The sequence below is a fragment of the Heliangelus exortis genome, chromosome 2 (assembly GCF_036169615.1).
Source record: "Heliangelus exortis chromosome 2, bHelExo1.hap1, whole genome shotgun sequence".
Classification (NCBI taxonomy): domain Eukaryota; kingdom Metazoa; phylum Chordata; class Aves; order Apodiformes; family Trochilidae; genus Heliangelus; species Heliangelus exortis.
Window position 1 is genome coordinate 45,958,160 of NC_092423.1, and position 12,479 is coordinate 45,970,638.

Consider the following 12,479-nt stretch of genomic DNA (forward strand, 5'->3'; position numbering starts at 1 on the left):
AAACACAGGCAGCTCCACTAGAGCATAAAAAGCAAGACCCCTATCAATTGTAAGGTTCCTTCTACCACAAGGGACTTTTAAATGAGGAGGAATAAAACAAATTATTTTCTTTTTTGTTCCAAACTGAATGACTATGGAGAAATGACTCACACAGTAGAAGTTAATGGAATGGCATCTGAAATGAAGACTGACTCAGTAACTCATGAGACTTGCTAATAATTTCTTAAATCTTCACTTCAAAAACCCACTAGAAATACTCGTGAAATACAAACAAAATAGATAGTACCTGTTTTTTTCTTGGGCAGGAGAACAAGCTTTAAAAGAGGATGTCAGTTTTCCTACCATTGGATAAAATTAAAAAAAAACAAATAAATCACTAAGTGCTACCTACCCCCAGCAGATTAATTACTCTAGCATCTATTGATCATGACTAGGTGAACTTGGATACAATTATTTTATTCTTTTAATGTGCAAGATTTGCATAAGATTTAAGACTTTCATTCTGCATACTGGTATTTTGTGTTTTGCAGCAGCCTTTATGTCCTCCTCAACACATTATACCTTAAAAGTATGCAATCTTCTGGAGTATCATTTTCTAGAACAGTTAAGATTTGTAACACAAGGCAGAATTTGTGGAGATGGAGACTGGATGTTGGTTTCTTACAGGTGGAATTGTCTAGACTAGACAAAGAATGCTCCCCTAATTATTTTTAGGGCCATAAAGCTTAACATCTGAATTCAGAAATTTTTGACTAGGAAATAAAGAAGGCACAGGTGTCAGTAATATAGTTTTGCCTACTCTTCATGTTTACATAGGTAGCCATCAGTTCTTTTTTTATTAATAAGCTTTATTAATAAATGTTAGCAACAAATGTCTCTTTCTTCCTTTCCAGAGAATACATATTACAAGAAGTTTTCTTAAAACTTTTCCCATTGTTCTTATGGTTTCCCAGCTCTGCAAGTTTTGAATTGCTTCAGAGAAGGTTTCCACTTCTATCTCCCAAGGAAGACAGGATCTGCACATTCCTTTGAAACAAAGTAATTTCATTCTGTAAAGAGATACACCTTAAAAGCAGAATAAAAAGCCTTAAAAGCCTACAGGTAACTAAAACTAGATAAAAAAGCATAGTGGAAGAAACCTATTGTAACTTCAGATCAGAGTGAAATCAATTGCCTGCTCAGAAAGTAGACTAAACCAGCTTTCTGTAGCAACACCCAAACTCCACTACAAACCCCTCCATATTAACTGTTAATCACAGCAAAACCTTTCACACCAGAAGAAAAGGTTAGCATAGAGCCTTTGCCTTTCCTTACTTCCACAGCTAACACCAGCAGCTAACTAAAGCTCTCTGCTCGCCAATGTTAAATGCAGAGTCATGGCAGAAGCCAACTCAGTATCTTTCACCCTCACTCAGAGACGGAAGAGAGAAAAAAACCCCACATGCTTCCTTCAGATTATTTGGGAGTACTATGCAACATTCAGATGTTTAACATGTTCTCAGTAACAGCAGCTTTAAGGACTTCAGCTTATTTTAGTCCTGCTATGCTTAACACTAATACTTCATATTCACTGCAGTAAATTGTAAAGATCCAGTTACTTGCTCAGCAAACAATTTGTCTTATCATGCTGCTACTAAGATACACCTACACAGAACACTTTAAAGCTCTAGTCTTACAGCTACAGGGTAAGGTCACACGAAGCTAATGTAGTGATTAATTAGCTCATCTACTGATTAATCATCATGTAGATTTTGCAGTTTATTCAATGAGCACTGAGCTACACTTGCCACGAAACATTTTAGCCATTTTTTAAGTAAGGCTGCTGTGCTAGTTTAAAACTTAAGCTAAAGCATTTCAGATATCCCAGAAAATATATGAATGAACTTTTATTTCTAAGCAACAACACACACTGTTTCAATACAACCCACACATTTAAGTCAGGTGGAAAGTAGTAAACTGAACAATCATTGCTAAAACATTTCCATTGGAAATGTGTTTTAAGTTTACAAGTGTCTTCATTACCACCTTACTGAAGTTTTCTTATGTGTTTCTAGTCTACACACCACATATTTCACACAGTCACACAAATGTGAATCAAATTTTAAACGTTCAGGTAAAAGGGAAGTCCATTCAATGCAAAGATTCATTTTTCACAGAAGAGTCAGGCTAGGTAAGACCAAATACTGCAGGATTCTTCATGAGAGCACAGGAATTTTAGAAACCATGAACTTTCAGTTGTTCTTCCTTGACAATGCCAATCTAGAAGAGAAAAGTAACATTTCAATAAAATGTCCTACCAGACACCTCACTTGCTCTGTAGTCTGTGTATCATTTCTTCTTTGACTAACATCTCTAAACCATGATTTGCATCAGAAACCTAATGGATAGCTGCACTCTCCTTGTTTTCAGTCTCAAAATTATGGTTTGCAATCAAACACTTGATTTTAAAAGTGAAGAGCTCAAGTTTTAGTGCCAGAGGACAAGTGCTATGTTGTGGCAAAGGAAATGCATTCTACATTGCTTTGAGTGTTACTGGAGCTTTACTCTCATTCTACAAGTGTAATTTTCCTTTTTGTCTGAAAACACAAAGGAACTACAGCTGACATCATTAACTGGTTAATTAACATTAGTGCCACCTGTCAGTTTGTTGCTTCCAGAAAGGTTTAGATATTTATCTGCAGTCCCTCACCTCTAAGAGGAATTGGCAAATGTTCTTCCTCTGGTCACCTTGAAGCTGGATAACTTCACCGTATTCGGGATGTTCAATGACAGTACCATTACAAGCAAATTTCTAGAGAGAAACAGTCATATTGTAAGACATCTGATCATTGTGATTTTGCTTATTCAGTTTTTTCAAAAGATTTTGGTAACAGAAGCTGCTTACTAAATAGTGATACCAAGCAAGGCAAAGACTAGATCTATTTTACAGTTGTTTAGAGAGCAAATGTATCTGCTGATACATACAGACACAAAGTAAGCTGCTGATGGTAAATTCAGGCAAAGACAGGATTAGCCACTGTGAGAAAGGAGCAGGCCAACAGACATTACAAGAAAGGAAAACTAAGTCATAAGATACAGCCTTTCAGCTCCAGGCTATTTTAAAATAAATATTTTCATCCTGGTGAAACTCAATATCTCTGTTTTCAATAGCAACTCTACTATAACAGAAGCAGGAATGCAGAAACAGTTCTACTTTAATTTTATTCTTCCCACCAACAAAGCCAGGTATCTGTGAAATTTTAATGAAACATTCTGAATATATTTCATGTATTTACAGAAAAAAAAAAAAATCATTTTTTTTAAAAAAACCCAGTGTCACTAGACACTGACAGGAGTTTTGAGAAAGGCAGGGAAATAGATCAAGCTAAACAAGAAAGTAACATGCACTGGCAAGAACAAAATAAAATATTCTGCTACCTCGTGTTAAAAATACACTCCTTTATATGTTTATTATCAAATCAGCAACTTCACCTTTTTGAAAGCTTTCACAAGTTTCTTCTTGTCATAGTCATCTGCAATTCCTTGAACGGTTGTCAGCGTCTTTCTTCCGTTTCGTTGCTGGATCCTTATGTGGATGTAATCCTCAGTCCCTGCTGGGAGTAAGTCGTCACCCTTTGTTGCATCAGCAAAGGGGTCTGCAGGAGGAAAGATCCATGTCATTCTCACAAAGGAAAACACCCAACCTCAAAAGCAAAACAAATAACTTTTTCACTTCACAAAGAGCTTTATTTAGGGGGTAATCTTGCTGTTTTCTCCTTGTTTAAAAATACACTGTCAGAATCAGAGTATTTTTTTTTTCTTTTACAGCAGTATTAAGTCCAACTAGCCTACTAACTACACGCAATTATCTTGCATCCAGTTTCTTGAACACCTTCTTGGATATAAGCAATTTTGAGCTACAGTATGAATTTATTCACTATTTCTTGCAAACTCTAAATCCTGAAGTTCTGAACCTGAAAAGCAGGTTCTGAGAGAATATTAAGTACACACAAGTTTTAGACACCCACATGCATCTTCAGTGAAATACAGAGGTCAGAAATTACTGGTAAGTAATGAAAACACAAAAAAACCTCTTGTAGACATTCCTTTACAGTATTATACTGTGGCAACTAACACATTACCAGTGTTTTAAAGCTTACTAATATAAAATAAACACGACAACAGACACTAACAAATGTAAGAGGCTGTCTATAAACTAGGACCCCTCTGCCAGTCAGTAGTTTTAGGCAAGAATTGTAACAAAAATAACTTAGGCTTTAACTACAGGAAGATCAGCTCCCTAATTCTCCCAAGCTTCAATTTATTTAGCACAGGTGAAACAGGAAGTCATTTGGGAAGGAGGAGGTTTTATGGCTAATACTTCTTGTGTCTGATCTCCACAAAAGCATATTTAACACTTTACCAAGAAATCAAACAGCCCTCCAAGTTTCCTGATCTGTCACTTCAAATAAATCTTGAAATTTTATTAAATGAACCACAAGTATTTTTTGGATACTAATCGGAATCATACTGAAGAGTCTGTTATTCAGGAAGTGTAAATTCAACAGCTGTGGAAACTAGTTTCCCAAACCTCTATCCAAAACTCAACCCTGAAAACACTGATCAAGTTTCACTACCCACTTAAAACAAATGCCCAAAAGAGTAAAACTCCAACATAAATAGCAACTGAAGTAGTTCAGCTACTAAAAACTAAGGTTTGTAGAAACAGAATATCAAGAGTATTAAAGACACTGAACACATCATGAGGATGAGCATCGCAAGAAAGAAGGCACTGGGAAGCTTCACTGACTTAATTTGTACTTAAAGGCATCAAAAAAACCCAACATTCTGAATTTCGCTGTGACCCACAGCGAACGCTAAGCGGGGGAAAACACTAACAGAAAATTTTAGACGGTGAGAAGGAACAAGAAAATCGCTTGGCAGAGCTCAGGATTTTAGGGTGGAGATAAACCAGCGCTGTAGGTGTTAAACACTGTATTAAATCAAACAAATCCTTTGGGCAGCACCTTTCTAAGCAGAAGGGCCCCAAGACCGTGATGAACATCCTCTTCTCCCATGTCTTAAATATGTCGATTAGAGTCAAAACCGAGACCATTATTGTATGAAGTGTAAACTCGCTCACTTATGTTGCCTACAGATAAAGAAGGTGGAGAGCCATGGCCCAGCAAACTTCCCTGCTATTGCAAGATCTACCATCTGTACATCTCAATCTGTAGAGACAATATCCTTTCGGATATTATCGGCGTGTATTAGGTTTTGGAACATTGGTAAGGGTGAGATGAGGCAGCTTTGCTGCAAATCAACAAGCCATTGGAAATGAGGTGGTGAGGACATGATTCCCTTCCTTAGCAGGGGACGCCAACCCTAGACTCCCTCAGCCCACAAAGATTACAACTTCGGGAGCGGAGAATTGACAGAAAAGCCCATTCTGGGGTGCTACTAGATATCCAGGCACACAGCGCTGTACGGGACATGGCAGCGTCTCCTACGGGAGCGGAGGAGCCGAACCTCCTCCTCCCCCGTGTCTCTGGTGCACACACAGGGCACGTCCCGGGGCCGGCGCCACGGGAGGACAAGGACGAGCACTCTCAGCCGCCTTTACCGAACGACGCCAGCAGCGCCGGGGACGGCAACAGCTTCAATGTCACGGCGGAGGAGCTGGGGACACCGGGGGCCCTCAGGAAAGCAGGGGGAGGACGATACCGAGGGACGGAGGCGGCAGCACGGACTGCGGGCCTAGGAAGGGATGGCGGCGGGAAGAGTAGCCCCGGGGTGGGTCTGCCCAGAGGGTGTCTGTGGGGGTCCCTGCGGCAGAGGGGGCCGGCAGGTTGCGGCGGCTCTTACCGAAAGATTGGAGGTTCTGGATAGATGACATGCGACTCGGCGGCGAGAGGCTGGAGCAGCGGGGAAAAAGGCCGCGGCTGGGTCCGCTCGGGTCACGTCTCCGGCTCCGCAGTGCCGGCGGGGGCGGGGAGCGGGGAGGGGAGGGAGTGGGGAGGGAGGGGAGGAAGCGAGGGGAGGGGTAACAAAAGCAGAGGGAGGGGAACGAATCTGAGAGGGAGGGAGGAAGAGAGACAAGAGTAAAAGGAGGAGAAAAAGCAAAGAGAAGCACCCCCTCCCCCCCGCCCCGCACCCCCCGCACACCGCCCCACTCTACCGATAACGGGCAGCAGCCGCCCTTTTCCCTCTTAAAATGGCGGTTCGCCCGGGCCGCGCCAGGCATGTGACTACCACCACCGCCCCCGTGCTGCCTCACGGGAAGCTGAGTCCTCCCACCGCCAGGCGGCCGCAGAGAGCCCGCGTCCCTGCGGCCCCCAGGACTACAGTGCCCAGAATGCACCGCGCCCGGTGGCGGCCGCGCCCGGTGGCGGGGGCTGGGCGCTGCTTCGGGGAGGGCTGTGGGTATTCGCCGGTCCGTGCGGGCTCGGAGGCGGCAAAGGGCAGCTGGAAATCGCCAGCTCGGGAGGAGGCGCTTCGCCACAGGAGGAACTCTGAAAGCCGTGCTGGCGGGGCCACTGAAGCCCCGCGTATCCCAGGCTGGCGTGGCTGCCTGTCCCAGCCCTCAGGGACAATGCAGGCGGGGTTGGGGTGACATCCTGAACTCTTGTCTTTGGTTTGGATTGGCAGCCCTGGTATCCCTGGCACTGGTATACCTGACACTGGTATCCCTGGCTGTGTTCCCAAGCTAACTGGAATCGCGAGCTGACTCCCCAAGAATGTGGGAGAGTGCTCCTCTCTTCTCCATCCCTGTTGAGAAACAGAAAACAAACCCCAAAACCCTCAGGCCTACTTTGCTGAAACAAAATATTGCTCAACACAGGAATGCACTGGGGGAGCCAGTTAGCTCCCCACACGCCGCCTGTGTCTTCCCCAAGGTTCACTTCCTTGTCCTTCCTTTTGGGTGGGTGCTGCCAGCGAGATGGAGCTGCTGGGTACCCTGGGTACCACCCCACGGGACTTGCCCTTTGGCAGCCACCCACTGACTGCTAATGATTTATGTGTGGGGACTAGATAAGTGATGTGGAGCCTGCAGTAGTAAAGGTTTGCTTTAAAAAAGTGTGCTTGTGTTACAGATCTTGCCTGAGTCCTCAGGAGGTGATTAATGACTCTGCAGAGGTACAATAATAACCTAGTTGCATTGGCACAATTGCCAGAACTTATATTCCTCCCCTCCCCCTTTTTTTTTTTTCTGGCTTTTACATTAAGCTTCAGTCCTCCTAAATCAAAAGGATATTTCTCTTCTATGATCCAGGGCCTGCATCAGCACTGCAGTGGTTTTATGAATGTCACAAGAAAGTCTCTGGTCCTGTTGCTTTGCAAGGAAGTTTGTTTTGTTTTTTTTTTCCCCTTGTTGAAAGCAAAGCCATTTGCCATAGTACAAAACCACTGTTTGCCCTTTGCTACCAATGCCATGAAGCCTTCCACAATATGGGCTGTAGGGAAGGGTTGTCTCATGCTTTACCAAGCAGCTGCAAAAGGCATCATTGGGAGAGAAATGAGAGGACAGGGAGATGCCAGTTACAGAGCTGGAGGTGCCTGCTTCAGTCGCAGAGGCATGCCATGATTTCAACAATATCTGTGGATTAAGGTCACAGAGCTAGAAACTGAGACCTGGGCAGGTTGAGCAAGCCCTCAGAAGCATGTCTCCAGAATGTCTCTAGCATCATTATCAGATAACTTAACTTAAATTACTACTAATGTGGGGAATTTTTCATTATGATGCATTTTTCCAAACTCGAAATCTCTGTGCAAAATTTTCTTTCATCTTTTGCTTTCCAATTGTCATCCCATAAAACTTTTTTTCCGAGCAGTCAGGTCATCCCTTTTTTCCTCTCAGCTATTAGATTTTTTTTTACCTTGGTTGGACCAGTACCTGTCAGTGTGGCATTGTGGTGATCCAGATCTGCAAACTATTTTGAGTTTTAAGATAAAGGTTATCACCTCAGCTGGGCTCCATTTGCATAATCCTGCAAGAGTTGCGCTGGGACAGCTGAAGAGAACCGAGGCTGGGGACAGGCCTGGCCGTGGATGAAAGGACAGTGGATCTTTCTGACACAAAACTTAAGTCTGAGTCTGCAAATTTAGGCAAGTTCTCTGCTCACAGTGGCAATTCTTGTACTTACATTGAATACTTATGCATTTAAAATAGTTTAGCACTTGCAGAATTTACTGCAGGGTTAACCTGGACCTATGGGCTCACCGAGCATCTGTGGGATTCATCATACAGTTTACAAACAAATGAGATTTGGTGTTTTCCAAGCACCAGAGCTCCTTTATAAGCTGAGATGTGATTTTGTTGCCCTTAAAACGAAAAGCACAATGAGTAGTTCTTAAGTACAACTCTTGACAGCTGCAGAGGGAATGGAAACAAATTATACTGGCAGAGCTTGGCATGCACTCTGGGCAGCAATGCACAAGGGCAGTGGCAAAGCACCCTTATTGCTCCCTTGGCAGCCTGCCACAATGGCCACGTGCATTGATGTGGGGTCTCTGTGGGGCTGTGTCAGTGCTAAAAATTCTTCCTCTGCTGTCCCCCTTGGAAGGAGCTCCAGGTCTCCATGTCACTTCCATTACTTAGGTCTGAAACAAGCAGCCTGTGCCAGCGCCTTGCACCAAACTTTGGTCACTGTGAGGAGGCAAGTGGCATCCTGCTGGAGATGTTTTCCTGCCTGACAGCTGTCCTGAGGTTCTTTGTCCTACATGAGTCTCTCCCGTTCCTCTTGAGCAGCCACTGATGGCAAATGACCTGTTACAAGGGCTTCCAGACACACCAAACTGCAGGAAGGTGGGGCAAGCTTCCAGGTTGGATATTCCAGCTTTAGGTTGGATATTAGAAAGAATTTCTTTACGGAGAGGGTGTTAAAGCACTGGAATGGGCTGTCCAGGGAAGTGGTGGATTCTCTGTCCCTGGAGATATTTAAAAAGAGACTGGATGTGGCACTCAGTGCCATGGCCTGGTAACTGCAGCGGTAGTGGATCAAGGGTTGGACTTGATGATCTCTGAGGTCCCTTCCAACCCAGCTGATTCTATGATTCTATAAAGCTGGAAATGAGCTCAGGGCTTATCAGCTTGCGGTGTTGCTTAAAATGGTGGTGTATTACTGAGTAGCCCTTGGAATGTAATTATGCCTTCATGATGTTGCTGCATTAATAAATCCTTCCTCACTCAAGATTCTCCATGGAACCACCTCCTTGTCTCTGCAGCCACAGACCTGGTAATTTGGAACTCAATAAATCTTCCATTGATAACGAGACCTGGCTACATTTATATACCAGAACTACCACAGTATCTACCTTACAGCCCTCTTAACCGTTTTCTTGGTGTCCTGGTTTGGGCCAGGATAAAGTTAATTTAAAAAATAAAACCAAAACCAAAACAAAACAAAAACCAAAACAAAAACAAACAAACAAACAAACAACAACAAAAAAAAAACAACAAAAAAACCCACCAAAAAAACCCACAAAAAAAAAAAACAAAAAACAAAACAGGCATGGCAAACAAAAAATGTAGAAGGAATTAAAATAGGTTAAAAACCTAAGTGGAAGCAAGAGGTGGTGTTGCTGCTAAATTTCAGACTACAGCTAATCCTCAGATCTGAGGCTGGGATTAATCTCATTTGCTAATATCTATTAGGCATCACAGTTTAAGTGACGGATGGGGGATGAGACTTTTGCCTTCCCATGACTGATATATAACCTGGCAACTATTGTGCTGGAAAAGAAGAACATCATCTCTAATTATCTTGAGCATGGCTTCAAGCTATTTAAGTGCAATAGTTACAAGACCTGGTTATGAATAGTAATTAGAGATCCCCTTGCTTGCCATTTACCATATTTCGGTTCATCTGTGTGTGAATCATTAGAGGTTACTTATGACTGGATAAACTACAGGTGATAAAACCAGGGACCTGCTGGCATAGAGAGGAAAAATATGACATACTGAATCCATGAAGTACACCTCTGTAAAAACTGTCACCCTAGGGCAGAACAGCACCTTCATTTGGTACCTCAGAAGTACTTCACTGACCTTTAGAAGCAAAGATTAACCCAGACCAGTGGGAGAAAATGTGGTCTTTCTGAAAATTGCTGTCTTGCAGACATGGAATGGGAATGCTAAGAAAAAGCCTTGTGTCAGGGAAAAAAACAAGTCGCTTGCATAGTAGGTGTTAAAGCTCTGCTTTAATCTATAACTCTGAAGGCAGCTGAAGGTAACAGCAGCCTTGTGCTTGCACAGATGGAAAGACAGATGTCCTACAATCCCCTCTGTAATAATCAGAATGAACAACATTGGTTTTAATTTTCTACGGACACGGTTCTAATATAAACTACTATTATTTTCATATGCAGCTCCCTAATACTTTGTTTGTTGGTTTTGTTTGTGGTTTTCGGGTTTGGTTTTGGTTGGTTGTTTTTTGGTTTTTTCATTTGGAGCTTTTACAAAGCCAAAACATCTGTTAGTTTAATTAAGGATTGTTCCTATAGGCAGTTCTCCTGTACCTGATCCTACTGTCTGCCTTATAAGAAAATGGCAGACTTACGTGCTGACCTGTTCTCTGCAACAGTCTAAAAACCCAGACAATTACTGCTCAAAGCATGCTGTGTTCAGAGCAGCTGGAGTTGTCTGAGAAAGTGATTATGCATGAAATATGCAAATGGCACACAGCACCACTGATTTCTACCCTGTATTCCATCAATGCAACCGCCTCACTCCTGACTGGACTGATGCAGTCCTCTCAAAGTGCTGGACACTTGAGAGACAGGCACAAATATTCCTACCCTAGCTTTTTTTTTTTTTTTTTTTTTTTCCTTTGGGAATCTTCCTTGCTCCCACTACGTGACTCTCCCAGCAATCTCCAGCAGCATTGAGAAGATCCCGAACTGCTGGGCAGAAGACTTGTTGCTTTCTAGCAGGGAGAAAGAATAGCAAAAGTTGGAGAAGAAATCTTCCCTTTGTCTACATTGCCAGCAGGATAGTTTTGAAGGTGGCTGAAGGTATGCCAAGCCTGACTTGTATTTTTCCATCCATGATAAGTCTGGTGCAAAGCCACCAGAGTGTGCACTGGAGGGACTTGGGGAGACTGGCTGATGTCCTCAGCTGCCAAGCTGCTGACAAGTTATTCCAGTAAGGATGCTTTAACTGGGAGAACTGGGCAAACCTGGATCTGCACTGGTGGTAAATATCTGGATATCCAGTCTAATTTATCAAATTCTGGGTTATATGCAGTTTGGTTTAGCTTCATTACATGGTGACTTTTCAAGATACATATGAAAACTGTGGGGGTTCATTCCTTGCTCAACAAAGATTGAAAGCAAGAATATAATTTCTGTGTTAACCACTAGGTGGTCCTGTTTCTCAATGGAAAAAACAGCTCCAAAACAAAGGCTCTCTGAACCTGAATTCTGGTAGACAGCAGCTTCATTGTAAAAGCTGCATGCAATTAACAGTCTTGTCTCAACTGATGTAGCTTTCTGAACATATTCAAATACAACTTCTCATTGATCCTCTAAATTCAGTTAGTGCAACTGGACCTCTTATCAGTCACTGATAATATGTTTTCTAGTTAATACCAGCTAAGAATTTATAGCTCCAGACAGCACAAATGTCAGTGTTATCACTACCTCTTTTTCAAGGACAGGCAAAACCAGAATGTCAGTGTCTATTTCATTTCCCACACATAAGTAATTCTCTATCCAAGTACAGAGAGCTGGGCAGATTCAAAACTTGGGCAGAGGTTCAACACCATGGTACTTGCAAACTGCTCATGCTAGTATGTGAAAAAATGAGAGTGGTGGGCTGGAAAAAATGTATTTTACGTTTTTCCATCCAGCTGGATCAAATACCTTTGGTTTGGTGGTTTTCACCTTCTGTTTGGGGAAGGCTCCTATCCATGAAAGAAATACACAAGAAAGAAGTTTCAGATTACTTCTTTGAACAGACTAGGTGGCAGAAATTGAAATCAAAACTGTAGTTTGCTGTTGGTCTTTGGTGTTGTTTGCCCGAAGAATAAATCTCTGTGCCGGGCTCCTTAGACCTCATCCTTCTGGGTCACTCTGACCTCCAGGGGATACCTTTCCATTTCCACAAGTCATCCTCATAATATCCCGCCCAGGAATCTGACCTCTCCATAGACTTGAGAAGTTGTTTTCCTTCCCACAGCCTTTCACACCTGTGTATCTATCTGCTGCCCTTCTAAGAAGTTGAATTCCATGGTGTCTCCATGGTCACTCCAGAACAGCAGGCTCAGTCCCACTCCTGGTTCCCATAACCCACACAGGAATTTTACATGGTCTTTGGTCATATGTGGGGAGGGAAGTGATGGAGGCCTGAGACCTTCCCTTGGGTTATCCCCAAAGAAGAGAGCATATACCCAGCCTCTCACTCAGCCACAGAAAAAGGATTAAGGTTTTAACACGCAAACCTCAGCCCCTTCACCAAGCTGTTCCTCCAAATGATCTTCCCATTTCACATTTTCATGACC

The 12,479-nt window shown here is 42.9% G+C and overlaps 1 protein-coding gene across 2 annotated transcripts; it reads right to left on the reverse strand.

Moving 5' to 3' along the window:
• Positions 1-827: 827 nt before the first annotated feature.
• EIF1B (eukaryotic translation initiation factor 1B) lies at positions 828-6,224 on the reverse strand. Of its 2 annotated transcripts, XM_071735901.1 has the most exons (5): positions 6,158-6,193; positions 5,845-6,051; positions 3,472-3,635; positions 2,690-2,791; positions 828-2,259 (listed from the first exon to the last, which is right to left on the reverse strand). In XM_071735901.1, the coding sequence occupies exons 2-5, from the start codon at positions 5,873-5,875 to the stop codon at positions 2,215-2,217; spliced, it is 342 nt and encodes a 113-aa protein (XP_071592002.1). In that variant the 5' UTR covers positions 5,876-6,051; positions 6,158-6,193; the 3' UTR covers positions 828-2,214. The 2 variants fall into 2 exon arrangements, with proteins under 2 accessions (XP_071592002.1, XP_071592000.1); XM_071735899.1 differs by having other exon boundaries at positions 5,845-6,224.
• Between the last annotated feature and the right edge of the window lie 6,255 nt (positions 6,225-12,479).

Coding starts and splice junctions, on each gene's coding strand:
- EIF1B (XM_071735899.1), bottom strand. CDS start 6,223: ATGCCTGGCGCGGCCCGGGCGAACCGCCATTTTAAGAGGGAAAAGGGC. Junction 3,636..5,844: donor CCAGAACCTCCAATCTTTCG/GTAAGAGCCGCC, acceptor TTCCTCCTGCAG/ACCCCTTTGCTGATGCAACA. Junction 2,260..2,689: donor TTTGCCAATTCCTCTTAGAG/GTGAGGGACTGC, acceptor TTTCTCTTCTAG/ATTGGCATTGTCAAGGAAGA.